The 26,256-nt window shown below is 38.8% G+C and overlaps 1 protein-coding gene across 5 annotated transcripts in view; it reads right to left on the bottom strand.

The window, feature by feature from the left end:
• The window catches only part of B3GNTL1 (UDP-GlcNAc:betaGal beta-1,3-N-acetylglucosaminyltransferase like 1), a 191,340-nt gene that overhangs the window by 145,122 nt on the left and 19,962 nt on the right, over positions 1-26,256 (bottom strand). For all 5 annotated transcript variants that reach the window (XM_058168482.1, XM_058168481.1, XM_058168483.1 and 2 more), the window contains exon 5: positions 21,947-22,012. In XM_058168482.1, coding sequence (XP_058024465.1) covers positions 21,947-22,012 — 66 coding nt within the window. The remainder of the gene's footprint in view (positions 1-21,946; positions 22,013-26,256) is intronic.

The raw sequence follows: 26,256 nt of genomic DNA, 5'->3' as shown, positions 1-26,256 counted from the left end.
ATCTTATTCTCTGTTTCAAAGAGTTGAGAAAACCTCTGACATCATGGTATGTTTCTGATATCAAGGTATGTTACATTCAGCATCAACTTTGCTTGTTGGAAGCTTTCTGGAAAGGATGCAAATGGCAATCACATTACTCCAAGATGCTGCAATCATTGTGAATACATGCTGGTAGCCAAGTGCCCACCTTTTCATGTGTAACTGGAGGGGATGCTGTGATGATCATAAGTGTGAGGAATGTTGAAAATCACATTTTTCAATCACTGTAATTTTGAATGATCACTAAATATGCAGTTATTAAGTCAAAGATTACCTGTAGAATTTTCACCTCAGTAAGTACTGGAGTTATAAATTACAAACCACCAAATGTAACAAACTTATGTTATTTGCACTGTCATAAGTATTCTGATTTGAGCATATCAGTTGCCAACAATCCATCCGGCTATTAAATAGAAATACTGAGCCACTGAAGGAAGGATGGTGGAAGGAGTCACTGGATAAAAATTATACTAAATATTTATAATAAGAAAATGCACTGCTTGCTCATATTCGATCAGAATAAGGCTTCCATTCAATCTTATCCATTTAAAGGAGCATTATTTTAAAACACAGACTTCTCTAAACTAATGGCAGATAATTTTTTTTCATTTAAAAATGAGATATTTCTTGTACCTTAAAGGTTTCCTTTTTTTTACCTTCATTTTTATTTAATGAGTTTTATAAAATAAAACTGATGAACATGAGAATTATACATGGGGTAATTCAAAAGAATAGATGAAAACAAATACGAAGTGCTGGGCAAACACAATCCTGCTGATCTGAAAGGTATTTCTTTAGAAAAAGATAAGAAAGCTTAGCTTTTGTACACAAAGCAGACTGACCTGGCCAAAGCTACACAAATACAAATTAATGAACAGCTGCCAAGAGGTGACAGATTAGTCTTAGTTCTGCTTTTTTAAAGCCACATTTCCAATTAAAGTACAGTACAATGAATAAGCTAGTCCACTCCAAACTGTGAATGACATTAATGAAAAAGTAGCCAGGTTGTAGCCGTGTTCGTATCTTTGAAATATCAAGAAACCATATTAAGGCTTCTAGAAAGTGCAAGGCATTGTTATCCACTAGCTGTTTGTGAGTCAGATGAACTAAAAGTAGCTGGGTTTTAAGAAAATCTAATATCAGTGATTTCTATCAAGTATTCTTTCTGATACACATTTCAAAAGGGCAGCACATTCAGAAGAAAATACATTTGAAAGATTGCTGTTTCAGAACTTTTTCATAAAAAGTTGCTGAATTGTCAATAAACAAGATTTACTAAGCATGAAGTAGTGCACAAGGAACACAGCTCAGAAATATTATTTAAGTTCCATAGTTTTCCCAAAAGAAATTTATATGGTGTTTGTGTGTGTGCATACACAGGCACATATCTGAATAGAAGAATAGCATCACAATGAATATGAATTTCCATCGTCTTCTAATGAGAAGATCTGTAAATATGTTCCATAGTAAAGGTAAAGGTTCCCCTTGCACTTATGTGCTAATCGTTCCCGACTCTAGGGGGTGGTCCTCATCTCTGTTTCAAAGCCGAAGAGCCAGCACTGTCCGAAGACGTCTCTGTGGTCATGTGGCCGGCATGACTCAATGCCAAAGGCGCACGGAATGCTGTTACCTTCCCACCAAAGGTGGTCCTTATTTTTCTATTTGCATTTTTTATGTGCTTTCAATCTGCTAGGTTGGCAGAAGCTGGGACAAGTAACAGGAGCTCACCCCGTTACGCAGCACTAGGAATTCAAACCGCTGAACTGCTGACCTTTTGATCGACAAGCTCAACATCTTAGCCACTGAGCCACTGCATCCCTTAAATATGTTCCATATAGCCCATCAATTTTTTTCTCTCATCTAGTTATGTCCATTTTCAACATGGCAACCAATTCATATAATATTATATTCACATAATACAGACATTATTACAGCTTGTCCAAGTACATAGTCCTTGCAGCTTAAAATCCAAGGATATTAGAGGGTCGGTTCTCTCGCCTCTCCTGTTCAACGTCTATATGAAGCTGCTGGGCGAGATCATCCATGGTTATGGGGTGAGGTACCAGCTGTAGGCTGATGACACTCAGCTGTACATTTCCACTCCTAACCACCCCAATGAAGCTGTCGAAGTGTTGTCTCGGTGTCTGGAGGGCGTGCGAGTCTGGAGGACGTGCGGGTCTGGATGGGGAAGAACAGGCTCAAGCTCAACCCCTCCAAGAGGGAGTGGCTGTGGATGCCGGCATCCCGGTACAGTCAGTTGCAACCGCTGCTGACTGTTGGGGGCGAGTCACTGGCCCCAATGGAAAGGGTGCACAATTTAGGCGTTCTCCTGGATGGGCGGTTGTCTTTTGAGGAACACCTGACGACCATCTCCAGGAGAGCTTTTTACCAGGTACGCCTGGTTCGCCAGTTGCGCCCCTTCCTAGATCGGGATGCCCTATGCACAGTCACTCATGCCCTCGTCACGTCTCGCCTGGACTACTGCAATGCTCTCTACATGGGGCTTCCCTTGAAGAGCACCCGGAGGCACCAGTTGGTCCAGAATGCAGCTGCGCGGGTGATAGAGGGAGCCACTCGTGGGTCCTGTATAACACCTCTCCTGCACAAGCTGCACTGCTGCCTGTGGTCTTCCGGGTGCAATTCAAAGTGTTAATTACCATCTTTAAAGCACTCCATGGCTCAGGACTGGGTTATTTACGGGACCACCTGCTGCCACCATTTGCCTCCCATCGACCTGTGCGCTCCCATAGGGACGGCTTCCTCAGGGTGCCGTCAGACAAACAATGTCGGCTGGCGACCCCCAGGGGGAGAGCCTTCTCTGTGGGGGCACCTACCCTCTGGAATGAGTTTCCCCCAGGACTTTGACAGCTTCCTGACCTCCGGACCTTTCGCCGCAAGCTGAAGACGTATTTATTCTTCTGCGCAGGGCTGGCATAAAATGATTAGTAATTTTAACTGGGTTTTTCATGGTTTTTTATGGTTTTAATGTGTATTTTAATTAATGGGCCAAATTGAATAGGTTTTTTAACAGGTTTTTTAACTGTATATTATATGCTTTGTTGTGTTTTTACCTGGCTGTAAACCGCCCTGAGTCCTTCAGGAGAAGGGCGGTATAGAAATTAAATTATTCTTATTCTTATTCTTATATTATAGCTACAGATTGAGATTATTATTGTTCAGTTGTTGTTCAGACTAACAAGTTTAAAATCCTTCTATTTATTTAAAATATTCTAAGCCTCTTCTCAAAATAATATACTACAATTTAAGGTAAGTATTTGGGAAAGCTGATCTCCTGGTCTTAGTTATAATATGCAATGTCCATTTAAATATTAAACTAATACATATAGAACTATTGAGAATTATTCTAATACTTGGCCCACAGCAGAAAAGGCCTTGTTATTTAAGCATCCCATTACTATTTAAGAGAAAGATCTCAAAACACAGCAGATAATTAATATTTTATGGCATGAGAAAAAACACATATGAAGGTTGATACCCACTCATCTGTTCCCTGTATCTTAGCTCATCATGATAAAAATTCAGAGGAGATTAGAAGACTTGTTAATAGGTAATAAACAACTTTTGAAAGAGAGTATAGTCCCTTATACTCTTTTAAAAAGCAGTCGTGTATTCCTTATTGGAACATTCTTATTCATTCAGAATTTCAACAATTTTTCTCTGCTTGCTGGCCTTTAATTTTGGGGGGGAAAATAAAAAAAGTCTCCTTCAACAAATTATCATTCCTAAATTCCCTATCAAATCTGAAGCAAAACCCCCTTTGTCGTGTTGCTGGTTACTGACCACAGAATTACTTCTATTGACTGCCCATTTTTGAAGCCTAGATATGTTGACTATTCTTGAGAATCATAGGGTCTCATCATCTATCAGAAAATATTTTTAAAATTATATATGTTGTGACACTCTGTTAAATCAACAGTTTTAGGCACTGTGTAAAAACAGGGACTCTATCATTTATAAATTCCATTAGGATTTTACCATTTCTTGGTTAAAATGATGAAGATTGACAATCCCTTGAGAATGAACATTAACCACTATCTTCTACCACCAATGTTCTTCTTTTCCAGAATCAGAAAGATAGCATAGGAGTAAAACAAGCAACAATTGTACAACATTCCAACATAACTTTCCAACAATTTGTTGTAACTGTTGCAATTCGTAAATGTGTAACATTTCTGTTAAGATTTATAAAAAGCAGAATTTATTCACATAAAATTAAACTAAATTAAATTTAAAGTAATTTATACCACTTTTCTAAGAACAACCAAAGAGGTATTTTTAAGCAATATAACTACAATTATTTGAACTTGAAAAATCTAATGCAGTGTTTCATCTACTTTTTTCTGCATGATCATGATTCTATTATTCACATTTTTTATTTTCCATTTTGTATATACCACTAATGGAATAGAAAGAAAGCAAAGAAGCAGTTACCACCATCAAAATATCAACTTTAAAGAAAAATACTACAAAATAATACTAAATTATTTTGTTTTAAGGTCAAACTAAAGAAACAGTATAATAAAAGCAAACCCTTACAATCTATGCCTCAACATCTTTGTATTAAAACCTGTAATAGGAAAGAATGAATGAAGATACTACAAAATGCTAATAGTTTCACTATAATCTATTAAACTTTCTAAATGTTTGAGAACATATAGCTAGGCATGCTCAGTCTCTTGTTATGTAACTAGTAAATTTTTTATGAACAAAAGGTATCTTGGCACAACTACAAATAGTATTAGTAAATTTGCTTTATAAAAACCACTGGAGATCAGGCTGCAATTTTATAAGGAATTCTGTGTTAAGAATATCTTGGGACTTTATTTGAAAGTCCACTATTTGGGAAAAGATCTCAAAATATGTTTTGGAAAAAGTATGTTCAAAAAATACTAAGTCAAAGCCAATACACAATGCAAATCACATGTGGCCAGGAAGCTGTATCAAAACCCCAAATTTCTCATTCTCTTTCAAATCAGCTCCTAAAGGTAGAATGTAACCTTACCAAGAATGAACTGCTAAAGTAAATCCCTAAATGAAGAGCAGATTACTAGATATGCTCCTGACCCATAAATAAATACTGAGTTTCTTTGAAGTTTGGCCTATTCTCTTTGATCTATCCAAGACCTTTTGAAATTCTGACCTTCAACTGTGGGTGTTGAACTCCTTTGAAATCAGTCCTTGCTGCCTAAGTAATGAACATACAAAAAGCCTAAAGATGGAAGAAGGAGTCCAACTGTTGCATTTAATGTTTCCATAAAATAATATATGTACAATATGAAGCTGTATGGAAAAACACCATTTGAAAAAGAATCTCTGCTCAACGCTGTCCATATATTGCAATGATATAGCAATGGATTTTGGGGTGGACAAATGTGCCATCCTTACCATCGACAGAGGAAAAATAGTGAAAATTGAAGGAATTAAGATGCCTTTATGGAAATATCATCAGAATATGGATGAAGACCATCAGTACAGTACAAATACCTGGGCATCCTTCAAACTGACAACATCAAGCACACTGAAGTCAAGAAGGTTAGAAGTGAATATATCATAAGAGTGAAGAAGATCTTAAATTTCAAGCTCAGTGGATTTTCATCTATCAAGGCAATTAACATATGGGAATTACAGTCATTAAATAGACAGCTGGAATAGTGAACTGGTCTCAAGTAGAACTAAGAGCCCTCTATAGAAAGCTCCAAAAAATAATGACAATGAATCACACCCTTCATCCACTCAGTGATTTTTGACTCTACTTATCCAAAAAACAGGTGGGAGTGGAATGTTGAAAGTACACCAGACTGTTGAAGAAGAAGAAAAGAGCATTGGAAGAATATCTGATGAACACTGAAGATGATGCACTGAAACTAATTTAACATGAAGTCTTACATAGTACTGGATAGACCAAACTGCCCTACAAGAAAAACCAAATAAAGGAGAGAAAAATAAATGGCAAGGCAAAATATTATAATAAATGGCCAGTATACTAAAAAAAATAGCAGTTTATTTATTTATTTATTTTATTTAATTTAATTTTTATACCGCCCTTCTCCCGAAGGACTCAGGGCGGTGTACAGGCAAGATAAAAACCAACAATACAAATATACAAGTTAAAATACCCTTTAAAAAACTTATTTAAAATAGCCCAAAGTTAAAAAATTGCCATCAGTTAAAACCCCATTTAAAATTAATAAAATTCCCCTTATTAAAATCCAAATTTAAGCCAGCCCCGCGCAAATAAAAAGATGGGTCTTCAGTTCGCGACGAAATGTCCGAAGGTCAGGGATTTGACGTAAACCCGGGGGAAGCTCGTTCCAGAGTGTGGGAGCCCCCACAGAGAAGGCCCTTCCCCTGGGGGCCGCCAGCCGACATTGTTTGGCGGACGGCACCCTGAGAAGTCCCTCTCTATGGGAGCGTACGGGTCGGTGGGAGGCGTGTGGTAACAGCAGGCGGTCCCGTAAGTACCCAGGTCCTAAGCCATGGAGCGCTTTAAAGGTCGTCACCAACACCTTAAAGCGCACTCGAAAGGCCACGGGCAGCCAGTGCAGTCTGCGCAGGAGCGGTGTTACATGGGAGCTACGCGTAGCTCCCTCTATCACCCGCGCAGCTGCATTCTGGACTAACTGAAGCCTCCGAGTGCACTTCAAGGAGCCCCATGTGAGAGCATTACAATAATCCAAGCGAGAGGTAACGAGCGCATGAGTGACCGTGCATAAGGCATCCCGATCAAGGAAGGCGCAACTGCGAACCAGGCGAACCTGGTGGAAGGCCCCCTGGAGCGGCCGTCAAATGATCTTCAAGCGACAGCCGATCATCCAGGAGGACACCTAAGTTGCGCACCCTATCCTTTGGGGCCAATAACTGCCTCCGACAGCCAGCTGCGGCTGCAGCTGACTGAATCGGGATGCCGGCATCCACAGCCACTCCGTCTTGGAGGATTAAGCTTGAGCCTGTTTCTCCCCATCCAGACCCGTCGGCTTCCAAACACCGGGACAGCACTCCAACAACTTCATTGGGGTGGCCCGGGGTGGAAAAGTACAGCTGGGTATCGTCAGCGTACTGCTGGTATCTCACCCCGAAACCACTGATGATCTCGCCCAACGGCTTCATGTAGATGTTGAACAACAGGGGCGAGAGGATCGACCCCTGTGGGACCCCACAAGTGAGGTCCCTCGCGGTCGACCTCTGCCCCCGTCAACACCGTCTCGTCCGGTCGGAGAGATAGGAGGAGAACCACCGATATCGGTGCCTCCACTCCCAATCCCCAGCCGGCGCAGCAGGATACCATGGTCGATGGTATCAAACGCCGCCGAGAGATCTAATAGGACCAGGGCAGAGGAATAACCCCTGTCCCTGGCCCTCCAGAGATCATCAACCAATGCGACCAAAGCTGTCTCCGTGCTGTATCCGCGTCGGAAGCCGGACTGGAACGGGTCTAGATAGACATCTTCATCCAGGTATTGGGGTAGCTGTCGCGCCACGGCACTCTCTACAACCTTCGCAACAAAGCGAAGGTTGGAGACTGGACGATAGTTACCCAAAATAGCTGGGTCCAGGGAGGGCTTCTTAAGGAGGGGTCTCACCACCGCCTCTTTCAAGGCGGCAGGGAAAACCCCTTCCAATAAAGCGTTGATAATCCTCTGGAGCCAGCCTCGTGTCACCGCCTGAGTGGCCAGTACCAGCCAGGAAGGACACGGGTCCAGTAAACATGTCGTGCCGTGCAGCCTCCCCAACAACCTGTCGACGTCCTCGGGAGCCACAGGGTCAAACTCATCCCAAATGAGCTCAACAAGACGTGCCTCCTCTCCCTCGCTTGGATCATCCCAAATTCGGTCCAGACCGTCCCTCAGCTGAGCGATTTTATCGTATAGATAACCGCTAAACTCCTCGGCTCGTCCCTGCAAGGGGTCATCCCGTACCTCCTGATGTAGGAGAGAACGGGTCACCCGAAACAGGGCGGCCGGGCGGTTATCTGCCGACGCAATGAGGGTGGAGGCGTAGGAACGCCTCGCTTCCCTCATTGCCACTAGGTAGGTCCTAGAATAGGACCCAACTAGTGTCCGATCAGCTCGAGCGACTGGACCTCCAGGTGCTCTCCAGGCGTCTTCTTGGCGTTTCATCTCCCTCAGCCCCTCGGAGTACCAAGGGCGGACGAGATCTCGCCGGGTCAGAGGTCGCAAAGCCACGACACGGTCCAAGGCCCCGGCCGCGGCCTGTTCCCAGGCCACGACCAGTTCCTCAGCCGTGCCGTGGGCCAGATCCTCAGGGAATGGCCCAAGCTCCGTCAGGAACCTCTCAGGGTCCATCAGGCGCCTGGGACGGAACCACCGTATAGGTTCCGTCTCCCTGCGGTGGTGAATGGCGGTCCGGAAATCTAGGCGAAGGAGAAAATGATCCGACCATGACATTGGTTCTGTTACTAAATCATCTAACACCAGATCATTAAGCCACTGTCCAGAGATATAAATCAGATCCAGCGTGCCTCCCCCCGTGTGCGTAGGGCCATCATTTACTCGAATCAGGTCCAAGGCCGTCATGGAAGCCTGGAACTCCCGAGCTGCCGTTGATAACAAGCCAACTGATGGCAGGTTAAAATCCCCCATGACTATAAGTCTGGGGGTCTCAACCGCCACAGCAGCGAGTACCTCCAACAGCTCAGGCAGGGCTGTGGTCACGCAGCAAGGAGCCAGGTACGCGATCACCAAGCCCAACTGATTCCTATAGCCCCACCGCACATAGAGGATTCACAGCCGGCAATCTGAGGAACAGTGGTCTCCTCGGCTCTAGATCCTCCTTAATGACAACCGCCACCCCCACCCCTACCTTGGACCCTCGGCTGATGAAATGCTCGAAACCTGGAGGCACATCTCGACAAGGGTGACCCCCTCTGGGCCCAACCAGGTCTCCGTGATGCCCATAAGGTCCATGGACTCCCCTGAATAAGATCACAAATCAGGGGGCCTTATTAACCACGGACCGAGCATTACATAACATCAGCCAAGATCCAAGCTCTGAGGATCATGGCCACCCGGGGAACGGGTCGGGACTGAGGGGCCGGAGCACGCGATCGCTCGCAGACATCGAACGCGTGCTCCCTCAACTCGCACGGCCCTCCCCGCCATATCTGCCTCTCCCACTTACCGTACAGATCGGACAACCCACTAAACCTGGAACGTCCTCCCCCCCTGCATTCAGACTAGATGGGATAGTGTCGCGAACTAGCACAGGGGCTGGATCCCTCCCCGACGGGTTCTCACCCCCACCCGCCACATCCCTCCCCCCCCTTAAAAAACCCTTATTTAAAAAACTATTTAAAAAGCCCCACAACTTCTTCTTAGCCGCATGCAACAATAAATCTGGCATTGGCTAAGAGCGAGAAAGTTGGAGGAAGAGAAAGGGACAAATTATGGCTGCACAAGAGCAAGTCCTAAGGAGAAAAGCACATAGAATAAGAATTGAGAAGACCACAATAGATGCCTCTGAAAAAATGCTGACAAAACAGTAGACAATCTACAGTAATTAGTTGCTGGAAGAAGATATTTAATATAATAATATAATCATATAGATCATACAGACTAACTACAAGCAACACTATGACAAAGTAGCAACAATAATGCACTGAAAGATCTGTTAAGAAATGTCATTTGCCTGCAAGCAACAACTGGTGGGACCATAAAATAGGCAAAGTAATAGAAAATGAAGAAGGTAAAGTGCTCTGGAACTTTAGATTTCAAACAGACAAGCACCTGCTATCGAACACCCAGACTTAACTGTTGACATGAAAGACAAGATACTGGGCAGAAGAAGAGAAGAGAAAGAACTGTAGAAAAGGTAAATGGAGGAACCATGATGGAGGAAAGGAAAAAGGGGGTGGAGCCCAGTGGGGTGGGATGCATGTCCAAAGGCCCATGGAGACCCAGCTAGGCAGAATGGGAAAACACAAATGGGAGGCCCCTGTGATTGGTTATAAGGTCAGGTGGATTGCCAAGCACCAGAATTTTATTGATGTGACCACAGGTCACTGTAGCAACTTCTGGCAGGGGTCCTAAGTCTCTTTGTTCAGCACCATAATTTCAAATGGTCACTGAACAAATAGTCGTAAGTCGAGGAGTACCTGTAGCATGCACCAACATCCGAAAAGGAAACAGAAAACCAAAAACTACAGTGAATGGAGGGGTCATATACGATTTTTGTTGTTCCAATGTCATGTATCTGCATTATAAATATGTTCATATTATGGGTGGACAGAAATTTAGTTTAATATGAATTTAATATGAATCTGCATTTAATATTAAAATATTTTATTTTCCTGGGCTCCAAGATTACTGCACCTGGGGACTATAGCCAAGAAATTAAAAGGTGCTTGCTCCTGGGGAAGAAAGCTATGGAAAAACTAGCATTGTCCAGCATACTAAAAAGCAAAGACATCAACCTGCCAACAAAAGTGCGTAGAGTCAAGGCTATGGTTTTTCCAGTTGCAATGTATGGCTGTGAAAGCTGGACAAGAAGGAAGGCTGAGCGCCAAAGAATTGAGGCCTTTGAACTATGGTGCTGGAGAAGACTCCTGCAAGCCCCTTGGACTGCAAGGCAATCAAACTGGTCAGCCCTAAAGGAGATCAACCCCCAAGCTCTGCAGTGCTCCGGAATGCCTGCTGTTCAATGGAGCCTTAAAACAACGATGTAATAAGAATGAAAAAAGGGGCTGGGATACCCCAGTGATGCAGGCAAGCCAAAGCTAGTTGCCAGGGAAGGGCATGATCAACCAAGTTGTTGGATCAGCCCTAGCACTCACAATTAAGATGTAAAAGTATAGAATTCTCGATGAAGGAAGAAACAGCAAGTAGAAATGAGGCAAGAGACACAGTCCGGCACGTCCGTTCAGTCTGAAGGACTGAGTCAAAAGCTGGGAGCCCCTAGCTACAAGGGTGGGACTTAACAACTCTGACAGACTCAGTCCTTCAATCTGAACAGACGAGTACAACCTATGCCTGGCTGCTGTCTCCACCACTATGGAGAATGAGGTTGTTGTGACTCCAGCCCCCCGAGCCTGTCCTCATGGAGGAGGATGCCTCGGAGAGTGAGGGAGAGGAGCCGACAAGGCCTCCCTCTCCAGGTCCTTCCTTCCTGGCAACGCCTCAAGTGCCAGCAGAAGGCCAGGAAGAGGCGTGCGCAGCCCAGAGGAAGAAGTGTGGCAGGCCCAGAGAGTGCTGAGTCACTGAGCCACACCCCACAGTGACGGACAAAAGCTACCGAATGCGAACTGAAGATCGGTTGTTTGGAAGTTAAAGGCCTGGATTGTGCAAAGGCTTTTTTCTTGTGAGCTCTTGGCAACGGATCTTGGACACGTGGGCTTCTGTCTCCGTAAGAGATAAAGAACTCGGAACTTGGCAGGCCGTTGCACTATACCTGACAAGTCTTGCTTTCACTACAGAAAATCAGGTCTGTTGCAAACATAAAGGACTGTGGGACGCTTTTCTCTGCGTCTTCTCTGTGAAATGGGGAGGGGGGCACAACAGAAGTGGCTGGGTGGAGTCACTGAAGCAGCTGGCATGAGCTTAAATGGACTCTGGGGGATAGGACAGGCTGGAGGAACGTTGTCCACGGGGTCGCAATGGGTCGGGTCACGACTAACAACAGCAGCAATATGAATCATTCTTATTTGGCTGTGGATGCCGGCATCCCGGTACAGTCAGCTAAATCCGCGGCTGACCATCGGTGGCGAGTCACTGGCCCCGATGGAGAGGGTGCGCAACTTAGGCGTCCTCCTGGATGAACGGCTGTCTCTAGAAGATCATTTGACGGCCGTCTCCAGGAGAGCGTTCTACCAGGTTCGCCTGGTGCGCCAGTTACGCCCCTTTCTGGACCGGGAGGCCCTATGCACGGTCACTCACGCCCTCGTGACGTCTCGCCTGGATTACTGCAACGCTCTCTACATGGGGCTCCCCTTGAAGGGCATCCGGAGGCTACAGTTAGTCCAGAATGCGGCTGCGCGGGTGATAGATGGAGCCCCTCGTGGCTCCCGCATAACACCCATCCTGCGCAGGCTGCACTGGCTACCTGTGGCCTTCCGGGTGCGCTTCAAGGTTTTGGTGACCACCTTTAAAGCGCTCCATGGCATAGGGCCGGGTTATCTACGGGACCGCCTACTGCGACCAGATACCTCTCACCGACCCGTGCGCTCTCACAGGGAGTGACTCCTCAGGGTGCCGTCAGCTAGGCAGTGTCGTCTGGCGACGCCCAGGGGAAGGGCCTTCTCTGTGGGGGCTCCCGCCCTCTGGAACGAGCTCCCCCCAGGACTCCGTCAACTTCCGGACCTTCGAACCTTCCGTCGCGAGCTCAAGACACATTTATTCATCTGTGCAGGACTGGCTTAGATTTTAAATTTTATAGGGGTTTTAAATTGATTTTAATATTTATATTTATATTTTTAATGATAGGGCACTGGAATAAGTTTTTTAAAGATTATTTTAATTTTGTACACTGATGTTTTATATGCCTGTGAACCGCCCTGAGTCCTTTGGGAGATAGGGCGGTATATAAATTTAAATAATAATAAATAATAATAAATTATTTACTCTTGAACAAACAAGAATGCAATTATTTTTTTGTTTCACATTTTCTCTGATTACTGTAATGCCATCATTCGATTTTAAAAATATGTGAATGTATTTTTCTGTAAAATGTTGAACTGATATTTGTAAGCCTGAAATAAATAACACTTAACACTAAGCTATTAGAAAGTCAAACTCAGTTCCTAATGACTATATTAACACTTCTATACAGTTGTCTTGCCAATGATATCGAAGTGATTAGCTACTGTTTTTCTCTTTTTATTTCCAGTCTACATATGAAATACTTAAGGACAACTCAACATTCTGGAGAGAGAGAGAGAGAGTTCCCTGAGGATTGGCTCCAGCACGAGTCCAAAAACTTGGTAGAATAAACCTTTGGTCTCGTGAGCAACTCAGATTGGATTTTTCAACATTATCCTGGGACACATATATTTGCCTTCATTCACAACTCAACATTGAATCATTGCAACATTTTTCCATCAGTTGCAATCAAGCTTAGTATATCAATTAAAGCTTTAAAAAGATTCAGGTTATTGCATTATTAAGAGGAATTAAGGAATAGTTCTTCCCTTCATAACTTAATATAACACATATGTTTAGCACAAAATGATACAATTCAGTGGGAGTCAAAAGGAATCTGGAGCAACAAATTTTCAAAAATTCAACATAAGATAATAGGTGATAACATGCCGTAGTGACTTGGAATAAAGAAGTTGCAAGCTGTATTAGATTATGATGGAATGCAAATTAAATGAGTTTCAGAAGTGCTGCCGCAGGTAAAAACAAAAGGAAAATTAGAAGGAAGTTCTAAGATTTCACCAATAAGCTGCCCCCTTTTATTTTGCTTTGAAGAAAAGTCGTGTTTTCATGTGTTTATGATTATAGTTAATGACTGCTGTAGAGATGGGCCAGGGCCAAAGCCATATACCCAATCAGCTCTAAAACTCCAGGAGAGATTTGGCTTTGAAATTATTTCCTTTGCCTCAGGTCTACATGGAGAACATTGCAAAGCTATCACTGCAGCTGCCACTGAAGATTTGAACTCAAAAAGTTTAAACAGATAATAAATTTTTCTTTGACAAATGGCTATATTATATAGGTATATGTGTATAATAATATGTTATTCTTAATACAGGAGATTTCACCTTCATTTTATGGAAATTAACTTAAATCAGTTTACAATCATTATAATGAGCACCAAAGCAGTAAAGCTACATAATATTAGTGAGGTCATAATCACAAGTAGAAGAGCAAAGTACATCCCCATTTATATTCTGAGACTCCAACAGCTAAGTATTTTGCTTCTGTTCTGTCAAAACCTGAGGAATGGACGATTATGTCAACATATGATCAAAATTTTGATCAAAATCACTAGTGAGATTTTGTATATGCCCAGAAATGAAAACATTTGACACTACCAAATATGGAGAAATAGTTGGTAAAGTTGACAGGTTTTGCTTAAATTGATAAATTAATGTCTTTGATTAGAAAATAGACATTACATTCACTGCTGACTAGAACTCTCTTATGGACATTTTGTGTAAAAATGAAAAAAAAAAAGAACTTGTGACTTATGGCTTTGACAGTTAGACAGGATAGATAATATAGAAGGAAGAGTAATGTGATGCAGCCTTAAAGATTAAAATGTATTTGTATTATAACTGCTGTAAAGAATATCAAAATCCACTACTTTTTTCTTGTCCTATTTTTCTTAAACTTTTTCTTTTCTTACACTATTTTTTTTCCTTTTCCCTAATTATTGCTAATTAGTTTCGGTTAGTTTTTATCTATTTAAAATAATAGAACCTATTTTGCAAAACGTGAAAGCAAATAGGCTTCTGTTACTTGTAATACACTGACACCTATCAAAATGACCCCATTGTTTGAAATACCAGGTGTAAATGAAAAACAAAAGACATACTACCTAGGTAACATTTATATTAATAAAGACTTGATATTTTAATTTCTTTCTGATCTTCAATTAATATAGTAATATTTTCCTATGTCATTTATTTACAAGTGGGTTTCTTCACGTTAATCTATCTGCATCTTTTTCATTTCAGAAAATATGCATGAAAATTCAAGTCTACCAAAAGAAGCATTAGCAAAAATATATTTTTAATTTTCTATATGTGAGCAGCTAACTAGGACAGTAGTTTTAATAGTAATACTTATGAAACTTTCAATTATGTTGATTAACTAAAGTCTTCAAGTCTCTGGCATTATATTAATATAATCTCTCAATACTGAAATGCTTAAAAGCACTGAAAAAGATATCCAACCCATGAACAAATAATATAAAAAGCAAATATTTAGCTAGAAAGTTGGAACAAGATTTATTTATATATTTATTCTGAAAGAATATAGATGAATCCCATAAAATATCTTACAATGCCCATGTTTAGCTATTTAAAACATAAACAAAATACTCTGTTAATACCCTCATTTGTGGTTTTAGCATGTGAATAAAATATGATCATCTACTGAGTAACCATTTTGTAATACTGCAATAATAGCATCATTGTTAGATGTGGTTATTGGCATGTGGAGACCATACTGGATTTAACATTTAATTACTAAGTTGTATCAGAGAGAATGGTTTAGATTTGTACTGTTTCATTAAAATGTAGAACAGACTTGAACTAACAGTTGCTTTGAAAATCCACTGTGGTTCCGCAGAAACTCCAAACTGAAAAAAGAAGTCTGAAAGCCCAGTTTAATGAAAAGCAAACACACTGCTGAATTTAAACATGTTTCAAGCAAACTATGTGGAAATATGCATCAAACCATCATAAGCACTAGACTTCCAACACTGGTAAACTTCTCTTTTTTAATGATAAAAGGTAGTGGTCTTTTTATTCATATCTTTATAATTTAAAAAACAACAACAATGGCTACTGTTCTAGTTCAAGATCTTTTTAAAAAAGCACACAGGACTGCTTTTCCAAACCTCATCAGTCACCAAAGCAGATAAAGCAGTTACCAAAGCAGTCACCAAAGCAGATTTCTAGAAACCACTTTATTTTATTTTGTTAGTATAGCCTTCTTAGAACTACACAGGGTTTTATACATGAACACTTTTTTGTAAAGAGAATCATATCAGAATCACATGAATTCTAATGCAATCTTGAACATTCAGCATGAAAAATCTATTCAGATTGTAATGCTTCCTGATTTCTAGAAACCACTTTATTTTATTTTGTTAGTATAGCCTTCTTAGAACCTCATCATTCTGAAGAGAAAGCAGAATATTATATAAAAGCATAATAGATTTGGTGGTTTTTCTGTTTTTCTAACTCCTTGAAATTAACAGATTTTAAGAACATTTATCTGAAGTAAAATTTCAAATTATTGAAATTAAAAGATTTACCTTATTTAATATATATATATATATATATATATATATATATATATATATATATATATATATATATATATATATATATATATTTGTTTTCTGAGGTTTTCACGGGTGTTTGTATATAGGTCTTTGGTTGTTGGGTTTTCTCCGTGTAAAATTGGAAGTGTCTTGGCGGCGTTTTGAAGTCTCATTCGTCATCTTCAGGCTTCAGCTTCGTGCTTCTGGGAGCTCCCAGAAGCACGAAGCTGAAGCCTGAAGATGACGAATGAGACTTCGTCGAAACGTCGCCAAGACACTTCCAATTTTACACGGGAGAAAACCCGAACAACCAAAGACCTATATATATATATATATATATATATATATATATATATATATATATTGTGCATATTTATCTATGTGAAAGTTTAATGATGGAAGAATATTGCAGCATAGCATGGAAAATTTCTACACCTGTTAGCCAATATCTCCTTTGGAAGTACTCAATTCTGCTTCATCTTCTTCCCTTGAACATACACAGTAAGTGAACATAGCTTAATGTTTTGATGTTTTCTGATATATAAAATATATCAGATGTTCTTATCCGATGCAGTTTCATTTCTCAGTGTTAAGTTCCATTATATTCATTTCAGCTCATAGAGCCCAGATATTTTTTTAATCTTCTTTCTTATCTAAAGTATTACTTCTCAGTGCAAACTTTCTGAGTATGCTTTAACCTCTTCATTCATACTGACAAAAATGTTAAATAGCACAGAGCCAAGACAGACCCTCTGGCATTCTAGATTTTACTTTCCACAAAGCCAAGTGGACCCATTAATAAACATTCTTTGAATATAGTTATTCAGTCAACTAATCATGTATCCTTTGAACAATAATATCATCTACCCCGTATTTACCATATTTTTATTCAAGTATGCACATGAGGCACTCTGACAAAGATTTTGCCAAATAAACTGGCAAAGACATCATTCAGGTAAACTATTTTATGACATGTCTGAGTATCTGTTATAAAACAAGGAGATGAGCTTAGTCTTGTACACTTTTTTGTGACAATCCCATTTTGACTCATGTTAATGCTGTGTGCATAACTAACTGTTGCTAGATAATCTGTTCAAAGAATATGACCATTTTAAGTATGTCTGTTTTTAAGTATTTATAGTTTTTTTAATTAAGTGCTGTACATCACCCAGAGTCACTTTCGTGTAAGATTGGCAACTATACAGATATGATTGATAAATAAATGAGAAAACACATAGGTTTTAAACAGCAAATCTACAGTTTTTTCTCCTTGTTCCCCATTTTGAAAATGAGGAAATAATCTGCAGACCTCATTCTTCAGCTACCTCACCAGTCCTCTAAGGGTCCTCAAAGATTCTTAAAAGCAGATCTGTGGTCACCCTCCACTAGTTTCTTCAGTATCTAATAAGATAATTCATCTATCCCAGGATACTTGGATGTGCATTAATTAGCTACATTATCTTCTTCTTGTCTTCCCCAAACTACAGTTTCCTCCCCCCCCACAACCCAAGTGCCATAATGATGACAAGCTGAGGCTCCATTTCCCTTCCATGAGAAGACAGATGCAGTTTAAAAATTAAAATATTCTGCCTCCTCACCACTATCCATTATCAAACCACATTTTTTTTCGTAGCAATGAACTATATGCTCTTTGTATTTCCCTTTATTTCTAAAATATCCCAAGATACTTTTTTTGTCTATTTTTGGAATCTCTTAAAAGCCTCCAGTCACTTTGAACTCTAGCCTTTTTTATAGGCAGAAAGAATGACTTTGAGGGACAGGAAGAAGACAACAATTAGATAAAACAAGTTTTTTGGTAGTTGGAGCAGAACTGTAATAAAAGAAAATGTCTCAGATAAGACATAAAATGTCTCCTTAGTTCTCACAAATATAAAGTGAAAGAGGAGAGAAACATATTCAAACTTGCAAGGTTTTATTATTATGTCTTTATAATAAAACTAGTATTGGCCTACATGATTTTGGTTTCCTAGTCTGGTCTACCTTAAAAGGCTAACGTAAATCTTGTAAGTCTATCAAAGAACTTCTTTGTCCAACTTCTGACTAGTTTCCCTGTTTGCTTGCCAGCTTTATATAAGTAACATTGAAAACAATACAGGATCTCATGGCAGCTCTCAAGTGTTATTTTCTGGATTTACTAAGGGTACAGAAATGAAATTACTGAAGATAAAGTTCCTAGTGAGTATATTTAACTGGAAAGGATTAATATTAGAATTTGTTAAGTGAACAAGTAAGAGTAATAGGTTCTCTCCAAACAGGTTATCCATCAGAGTGATCAAGGCAATTAATCAGGCCAGACACAAGAGTGAGATATTTTTAAGATAACTGGTATCCCCCAGAATATCTATGGTTGGATTGTTGTGATCCTCTCATTTACCTCACAAAGGAAGATATTCATCATAATCACAAGTTTTTTAATTCTGGGAATTGCCCCTTCCTGTGACTATACTAATGCTTCCTTTAATAGAGAAAACCACCTTGTGATATAATGATGTCTTGACCACTCCTTAGTGGTCTCTGGAGACTCTCCTCCAGAGAGCCAAGACCATGCAGATAACCTAAATTACCCTGGGCCAAGAAAACATGCAATGGAAAAAATCACTATGAACATCTTGTTCACATTCTCAGGCAGCAAACGATGAAACAATCTCCTGAAACTTGAACAAGATGGTGCATATTCTACTTCATTAACAGCACTAAGATAGCTGTTTGTCTATCAGGCAACTTATTCATCCTTCATTATCCACTATGGGAACAAGGCAAATAAAAAAGATAACAGAAACAGACATCAAAAGCAAAGTGATTTTGCTTACAATATAACATTGCACATAAAACAGAAAGCTTTACTGTGAAATGTTTTAGTTGCATTTTAGTCCATTGTAATGTTGCCTCCAAATGAAGAAACTATATTTGACAACACTTTGGATTTGCCAGATAAGAAACATTGATAGGAAGACTGTAGGATGTCTATTTGTTTTACAATCCAAACAAGTCAAGATGGAAACATACTTTCATTGTATATATTCCCATACCATCCTTTTTATCTAAAAGCAGATAGCACTGAGAATCACAAATAGGGCAAAGACAAATAAAATACTTCTAAAAGTAAGCAAATGCACTACAAGGACAGTCTACCCAGCTCAAGCATACGCAAGACTAATTTAACAACTGCCACAGTTGTGGATGCCTGCAAGTCATGAGCAAGCCACATATTTGTTCAATTCTATCTTTTTCTTTTCATGTTGCCTACTATGCAATATGTTCAGACAAATGAAATGAGACCTGGGAAAATATGAGCTCATATATGTCTACATGTGCACCTATCTTTTATTTATAAGAAATAAATACACACACTCAACTCATTTTAGAGCATAGTCAACTCTGGATTTCTTTGATTATAATGCCTGCCAAGTTAGACATGGCAATGTTGTGGTACAAATTAAGGCCTAAAAGTTAAACTTTAACAGTTGTTTCTGTTGTTTTCATTCTGATTCAAGAAAAAGAGAATTATCTCTTTTAAGTAAGTTTCTACATTTAGGCAAAAAAACCAAAATGCACAGGTACCGGATATGTGGTACCTTGCTCAATAGTAGTAACTGTGAGAGGGATCTTGGAGTCCTAGTGGACAACCATTTAGATATGAGCCAGCAGTGTGCAGCAGCTGCTAAAAAAGCCAACACAGTTCTGAGCTGCATAAACAGAGGGATAGAATCAAGATCACATGAAGTGTTAATACCACTCTATAATGCCTTGGTAAGGCCACATTTGGAATATTGCATTCAGTTTTGGTTGCCAGAATATAAAAAAGATGTTGAGACTCTAGAAAGAATGCAGAGAAGAGCAACAAAGATGATTAGGGGACTGGAGGCTAAAACATATGAAGAATGATTGCAGAAACTGGGTACCGTATATACTCGAATATAAGCCGATCCGAGTATAAGCCGAGGTCCCCAATTTTACCCCAAAAACTGGGGTAAACTGGGGACTCGAGTATAAGCCGAGGGTGGGAAATGAGGCACCTACCGGTTGGGGAAACCCTCCCTCCCTCAGCTGAGAAGGCTGGCGGCTCCCCCGCCCCGCCCTCTCACTGCACCGGCAGGGCTTCAGTCCGGTAAAATGTGAAAAAAAGAAAAAAAAAAAAAACTCGAGTATAAGCCGTATATACTCGAGTATAAGCCGAGGGGCTTAAAAAAAAAAAAAACTCGAGTATAAGCCGTATAGACCCGAGTATAAGCCGAGGGGACGTTTTTCAGCACAAAAAATGTGCTGAAAAACTCGGCTTATACTCGAGTATATACGGTATGTCCAGTTTAATAAAAAGAAGGACTAGGGAAGACATGATAGCAGTGTTCCAATATCTCAGGGTTTGCCACAAAGAAGAGGGAGTCGGGCTGTTCTCCAAAGCACCTGAGGGTAGAACAAGAAGCAATGGGTGGAAACTGATCAAGGAAAGAAGCAACTTAGAACTACGGAGAAATTTCCTGACAGAACAATTAATAAGTGGAACAAGTTGCCTGCAGAATTGTAAATGCCCCAACACTGGAAATTTTTAAGATGTTGGCTAACCATCTGTCTGAGATGGTGTAGGGTTTCCTGCCTGGGCAGGGGGTTGGACTAGAAGGCCTCCAAGGTCCCTTCCAACTCGGTTGTTGTTGTTGTTGTTGTTGTTGTTGTTGTTGTTGTTATTATTATTATTATTATTATTATTATTATTATCCATCTGGCCTGATCCTCTTTCAGCCTCCCCAAAGATTCTTTACTTTGCTACCTTTCTTTTTCAAAAGGACACTTATGGAAAACAAGTGCCAAACATTTTTAGTCAGAACGTATTGTAAATGTATGAAATTGAAAATGAAATTGAGAATTAATCACAATAAAATATTTTCTCACATAACAAATCTATTCCTATACCTTTTTTATAAGAAAGCTCATTCAAAAGACAATTTCTCATACTTGTAATTTAAACAACTGCCTGAAAACTGCAGCAGAATGAGATTAGTAAAATAACTAAGTGTTAGATGGCCTTTTATGATACTGCTTATTAAAAGTAATCCATCTGAGTGGCTACATGTTTTGGCAGTTATTTTGTCAAACTTTCTCTTTTACAACATGGGATAACTAAAAAAATTTACTCCTCTGCAACCTGCCATACATATCTGAGAATTCCATCTGGTTGGACCACAACGTACTCTTTTACCAAAAAAAGGCTTGTTTTATTTTCTCTTTATCCAGCTTTTACACCCCTTTCACAAGAATGCCCAATCTTCTGAACCTAAACCAATCCAAAATAAACAATATTAAGAGGGCTGCTTTCAGATGCACTAAGAACACAGCCTGACTTTGCAGAGTGCCTTTTAAAATTAAATATACACACATACAGAATAAAATCTACCCAAACCAAAATGGTTATTTCATCTAAATTCATTATCTGTTTTTTTTTATCACTGCAACTCTGATAAGTGTTCCACTTTAACTTAAGGATTCTATAATTAAAAAGCATGTAATTTGGCAGGTTTAATGTCATCAGCCCACCAGTTATTTAAGGAATTCACTAGAATCCTCAGATATATATGGCAAGCTGCAATAAAACTTTTACAGCTATCACATGTTGCTCTATTATAATCTGATGTATGATGTTAAATCATATGATGTTAAATCAGAATTGTTACTGCTTTCTTTTTCTGCATCCAGTTCACTGTAGGGTAAAGTTCCACTTAATTTTACTATATAGCCTACTTCAACCCTGAGTTCAGTCATGAATTCACCAGGTACAACTGGTACACTATTACTACAAGTACTTCTTGCTTGACAATGGCAATAGGGACTTTTGTCATTAACAACTACAGTACAGTACAGTTAACGTTATCACAGAGATTTCCATGCTTTTATGTTAAAACTCATTGCAAATGAAAATACTCACACTCCTTGGATACTTAATATTAGCTTCCCATTGCAGCCTTATTCTCTGGGGCATCATCACATCATCCTGTAATAAATGGCATTCATTATTGAATCAGAAAGAGAATCTACCTGAAACAATTAACTAGAAAAGGCTGTCAGCTCAATGGTCAATTTTCTACCCTAAAGTCAAAATTACAAGGACCCAGTAGGGTGCAAGTGCTGGAAAGATACTAAATTATTTGAAAGCTGTTACTTGGCCATCACAATATTAAAATTTAAATTTGATTAAAATTAGAAGTCAAAAAACAAAACTTTACATTAAACATAAAGTGTAGTGCCTTTTTCGGTGTTGTAATAATAATAAACACATAATTCAAGATTTTATTTTAAACCATGAGAAATAATAGAAAATGAGAAAGGAACAACATTGGTGCTTAAATTACTAGCACTATTTTTCTATACCACTTTTTATCTAATGATAGCATACCAGTTTATATCAACAGAAGATAGACACAAAAGCATTAATTCAAAAATTAATGGAATTAAAGGCTGCATTAAAGGAAGGAACCTTTTGCATAAGACCTAAAATTCCCCACCTGGATAAACTAGCACATGTGAAAAAAATAGCTTATTTGGGAGCAGTCTGCCATAATTATTTTAATGGGGAACCCATAGTAGAAGAGTTCTGCAATAAAATTTCAAATTACTCCAACATTTCAGTTTGTACCACAAGCCTCCTTAAACTATGTAAAAGAGAAAGAACAGCATGCATAAGTTGAAAAAGATAATAAAGATTAGGTCAATAGTATAGAATAGAATAGAATTTTTTATTGGCCAAGTGTGATTGGACAAACAAGATTTTTTGTCTTGGTGCATACGGTCTCAGTGTACATAAAAGAAAAGATACATTCATCAAGAATTCTAAGGTACAACACTTAATGATAGTCATAGGGTACAAATAAGCAATCAGGAAACAATCAATATAAAAACCAGTATAAAAACAAATAAGCAGCCAAGGCACATTGTAGAAATAGGTGTATAGCATTAGTTTTCCATCTGTGTGCTAAGTGGACAATGGCAGGCCATCTCTACAAAAAGCTTACCACAGTAATTTGGATGAATCGTTCTATAGCAAGCAATATTATTAGACAGGAAAAGTTGAAATTAGCAAACTAGCTAGAATTTAAGATAGCAATTCTTAGTCACTATGCAGAACAGGTCACCTAATTATCTATGTCTCTCATCTTTAGAAACTTTGATGGATTTATAAAAAGGCAGTTTTGCCACTGTTTAAGTGTCCACCCAATGTGTTGATATATAAATAACATTACATGGGAGAAGCATTTGGGGAATCAAGGCCACTTCAATCTTTTCCCCAAATTTCTACACTACCCATATATGTAACTACATCTATGATGAGTGTAGTTCTTGTCCACCAAAATATTGCCACCACTACAGTTATTCTAGTTCCTCTGACAAAGATGGACCCAGGAATATGCTCTCGGGCCTTAATCTCATCTTGTATACTCTCTTTCCTGATTCCAACAGAATAAAGCTATAGACTTTGTGGCAATCAGAAAGTGACCAAAAAAATCTCAGGAATGTAATAAAATACAGCTTTAATAAATGTGTCCTGATTTATTTTTCTTTAATGGATAAAAGAGGACAATGTTATCCCACTGCTTCAACTCATCAAAAAACAGTTTGACTGCTATAGCAAATGTATTGCTGTATGGAAGATTCTGACAGGAAGTAAGGTACCAACACTGCCAATCTGGTACAATCAGAGAATGATTCAGAGTATTTCAGTTTAGACTTGCCCATGTGCTTCAAGAAGGAGGTGTTGTTCCAAAGATGATTAATGTCTTCAAAGAACTCAAAATCTTACTCTAGAAACTCTTGCAAGAGTTTATGTCAGGAATATTTTTTTTCTGATTTTTCATTTGTGGCGTTAATAAATCTGTTAACATTTGAATAAAATTAGAAATTCATTCAAATTACAATTAAAATTTTGCACCTCAGAATGTGAGGTCTAAGAACCTCTTATTTAGATAAAAAATAAATTGCAGCCAGTATTAATATACCTGGGTACTAAGGATCAGCAAATTTTAAAAAGTCATAGTTTTAACTAAGCAATATTGAAGAGCTAAGAACAATGGCAAAAATGAAAGGATATTTTTACTTCTCTCTTCAGCTTTATAAAAAGTAACAGAGATGTTGAGTCTCAGCTTTGCATACCTAGATACAAAGGTTCTAGAAACATGATAGCAGAATACCAGTTAAATACCAGACTAGTTTACCACAAGTGGGGAGGAGAAGACAGATATTGGGCAGCAATAAGTAATACAGTCCAGAATTTGAGCATTTCAGCCTACTACTTGATCCTACAAAATTTGTAGAATTTATAAAGGCTTATCAACATATACTTCTCTACATATATTTCCACATGATACCAATGTAAGCTTTGCCAGTGGTCTTCTATGTACTTCAGCTGTTCATTTTCATTTCTTATGCTTTGGCTGTAGCATGTGAATAATTATCTTGTGATGTTTTAAAGGTGGAAATTCTGACAAAATCCCTGTTTCTTATATATGCTATAAAAAGGAGGATCTAAACCTTCCATATATGTATGTCTTGTGCTGAAGAAAGCAACCAAAAAAGTTTAATTAGCCAGAAAATACTTAGAATCAGCCCCTAATCTGAGGGAAAGAGATTAAAAGACTTTAGAGCCAAAACTAAACTATAGTTTTTCCTTCTTCTAGGGAGTGAATGGTTTTGAAGCTAAATCAGTACCACTGAATACCAAATACAGAGACAGAGTAATAAGACAAGGAAAACAATCTGTGCCGGTAGCTCCATGTAATTATTTCAAGGTTAAAGATAAACAAAAATAAATAAATAAAACAGATTATCAATTGTAGAAAAGCTGGTTATACAGTCAAAAGTTTTTCTCTATTGAAGATGCACAAAGACTTTTCCAAAGGTGTCTCAAGAAGATGATCTATTTATCCGAGTATTTAAATAGATGATTATGAGGAGATAGAATATTAATACAGAAGCAGATAACACGAAACTCACTAGCATGTATTCAATGGACATACATCAAACAACAATTTTGAAATTGAAAGGATTTCAGTAAGCCTTACTTTAAAAGCACTGTGCTACATAATCTAGAAAAAAAAATCCTTATTAATCAGGTTATTTTTAATTGAACAAAAGGTTTTAATATCCATTGATTACAGGATTTAAAATACATCTCACAGCCTTTAAATTACTTATATATTTGTGCTTTTCAACCCACTTTTAAATATATCAGTGTACTCTCAAGATTTTGGCCCCACAGCTCACCTCCATTTTCAGTTTCTGATTTTAATCAATGCAGTTGTCAATGCAAAGACTGTACATATCTTAGAACAAAAAAATGCAGTAATGTTACTGAGACAGAACCTAATACTTTAATAAATATTTCATAATAATTCTTTTCTATATAGTATAAAAACCTGTGCATTTAGCTATTTAAAAACTCCCTTTTTATGACCCTATAATGCCTTAATTTGGGGAAGAGTTGGAGTGAATGGATGGAGCTGACCATTTACTGGATGGATGCCCATATTTTTCTTTATTTTATTTTATTTTTTTATTTTTATTTTTTTATTTTGTCAAATACATATTAAATAATATATATAAGCATAAATTGAAAACATAAAATGAATACAACTAAAGGAAACATTAGGACAGGAACGGTAGGTATGCTGGTGCTCTTTATGTCCTAGAAGAGAAACACCTACTAATACCTAGCATTGAACACTCAACCTTACAAGTGGGAGGTAAGCATTTTCACCACTAGGCTACCACGCCACTCTTGACTTTATTAAAATATTATCAATACTGAGATTGGCAAAAAAGCATAACACTGTATATATATGGCTGATCCTATCCTGGACTTCAGAAATATAAGCCAGAACTTGAAGACAGTATCATGTGAAAGAAACTCATATTTTTGAAGGACAGTTATCTATAAAATGCAACTAAAACTGTAGCATAACAATTAGACTTGAATTTAAGTAAGCACTAAATAATAAAACTGCACATCAGATATGCACAAAAACAACGGTTTTTGTTTTGAAAATATTTTGTTTTCTCCCAAATGGACCGATCCAAGCATCCCAGGACTGGTTTGGATATTTTCACAACCACCAATGTAAGATTAGAATGTTCAGATCAGCTCATTCCAAGGTGAAAATTGAACAGACAAGTGTTTTCCCAAAATAAGAATGGGTCTTATATTAATTTTTGCTCCAAAAGATGCATTAGGACTTATTTTCCAGT

Source organism: Ahaetulla prasina, chromosome 2 (assembly GCF_028640845.1).
Source record: "Ahaetulla prasina isolate Xishuangbanna chromosome 2, ASM2864084v1, whole genome shotgun sequence".
Taxonomy (NCBI): Eukaryota; Metazoa; Chordata; class Lepidosauria; order Squamata; family Colubridae; genus Ahaetulla; species Ahaetulla prasina.
This window is presented reverse-complemented; position numbering and strand designations above follow the sequence as displayed.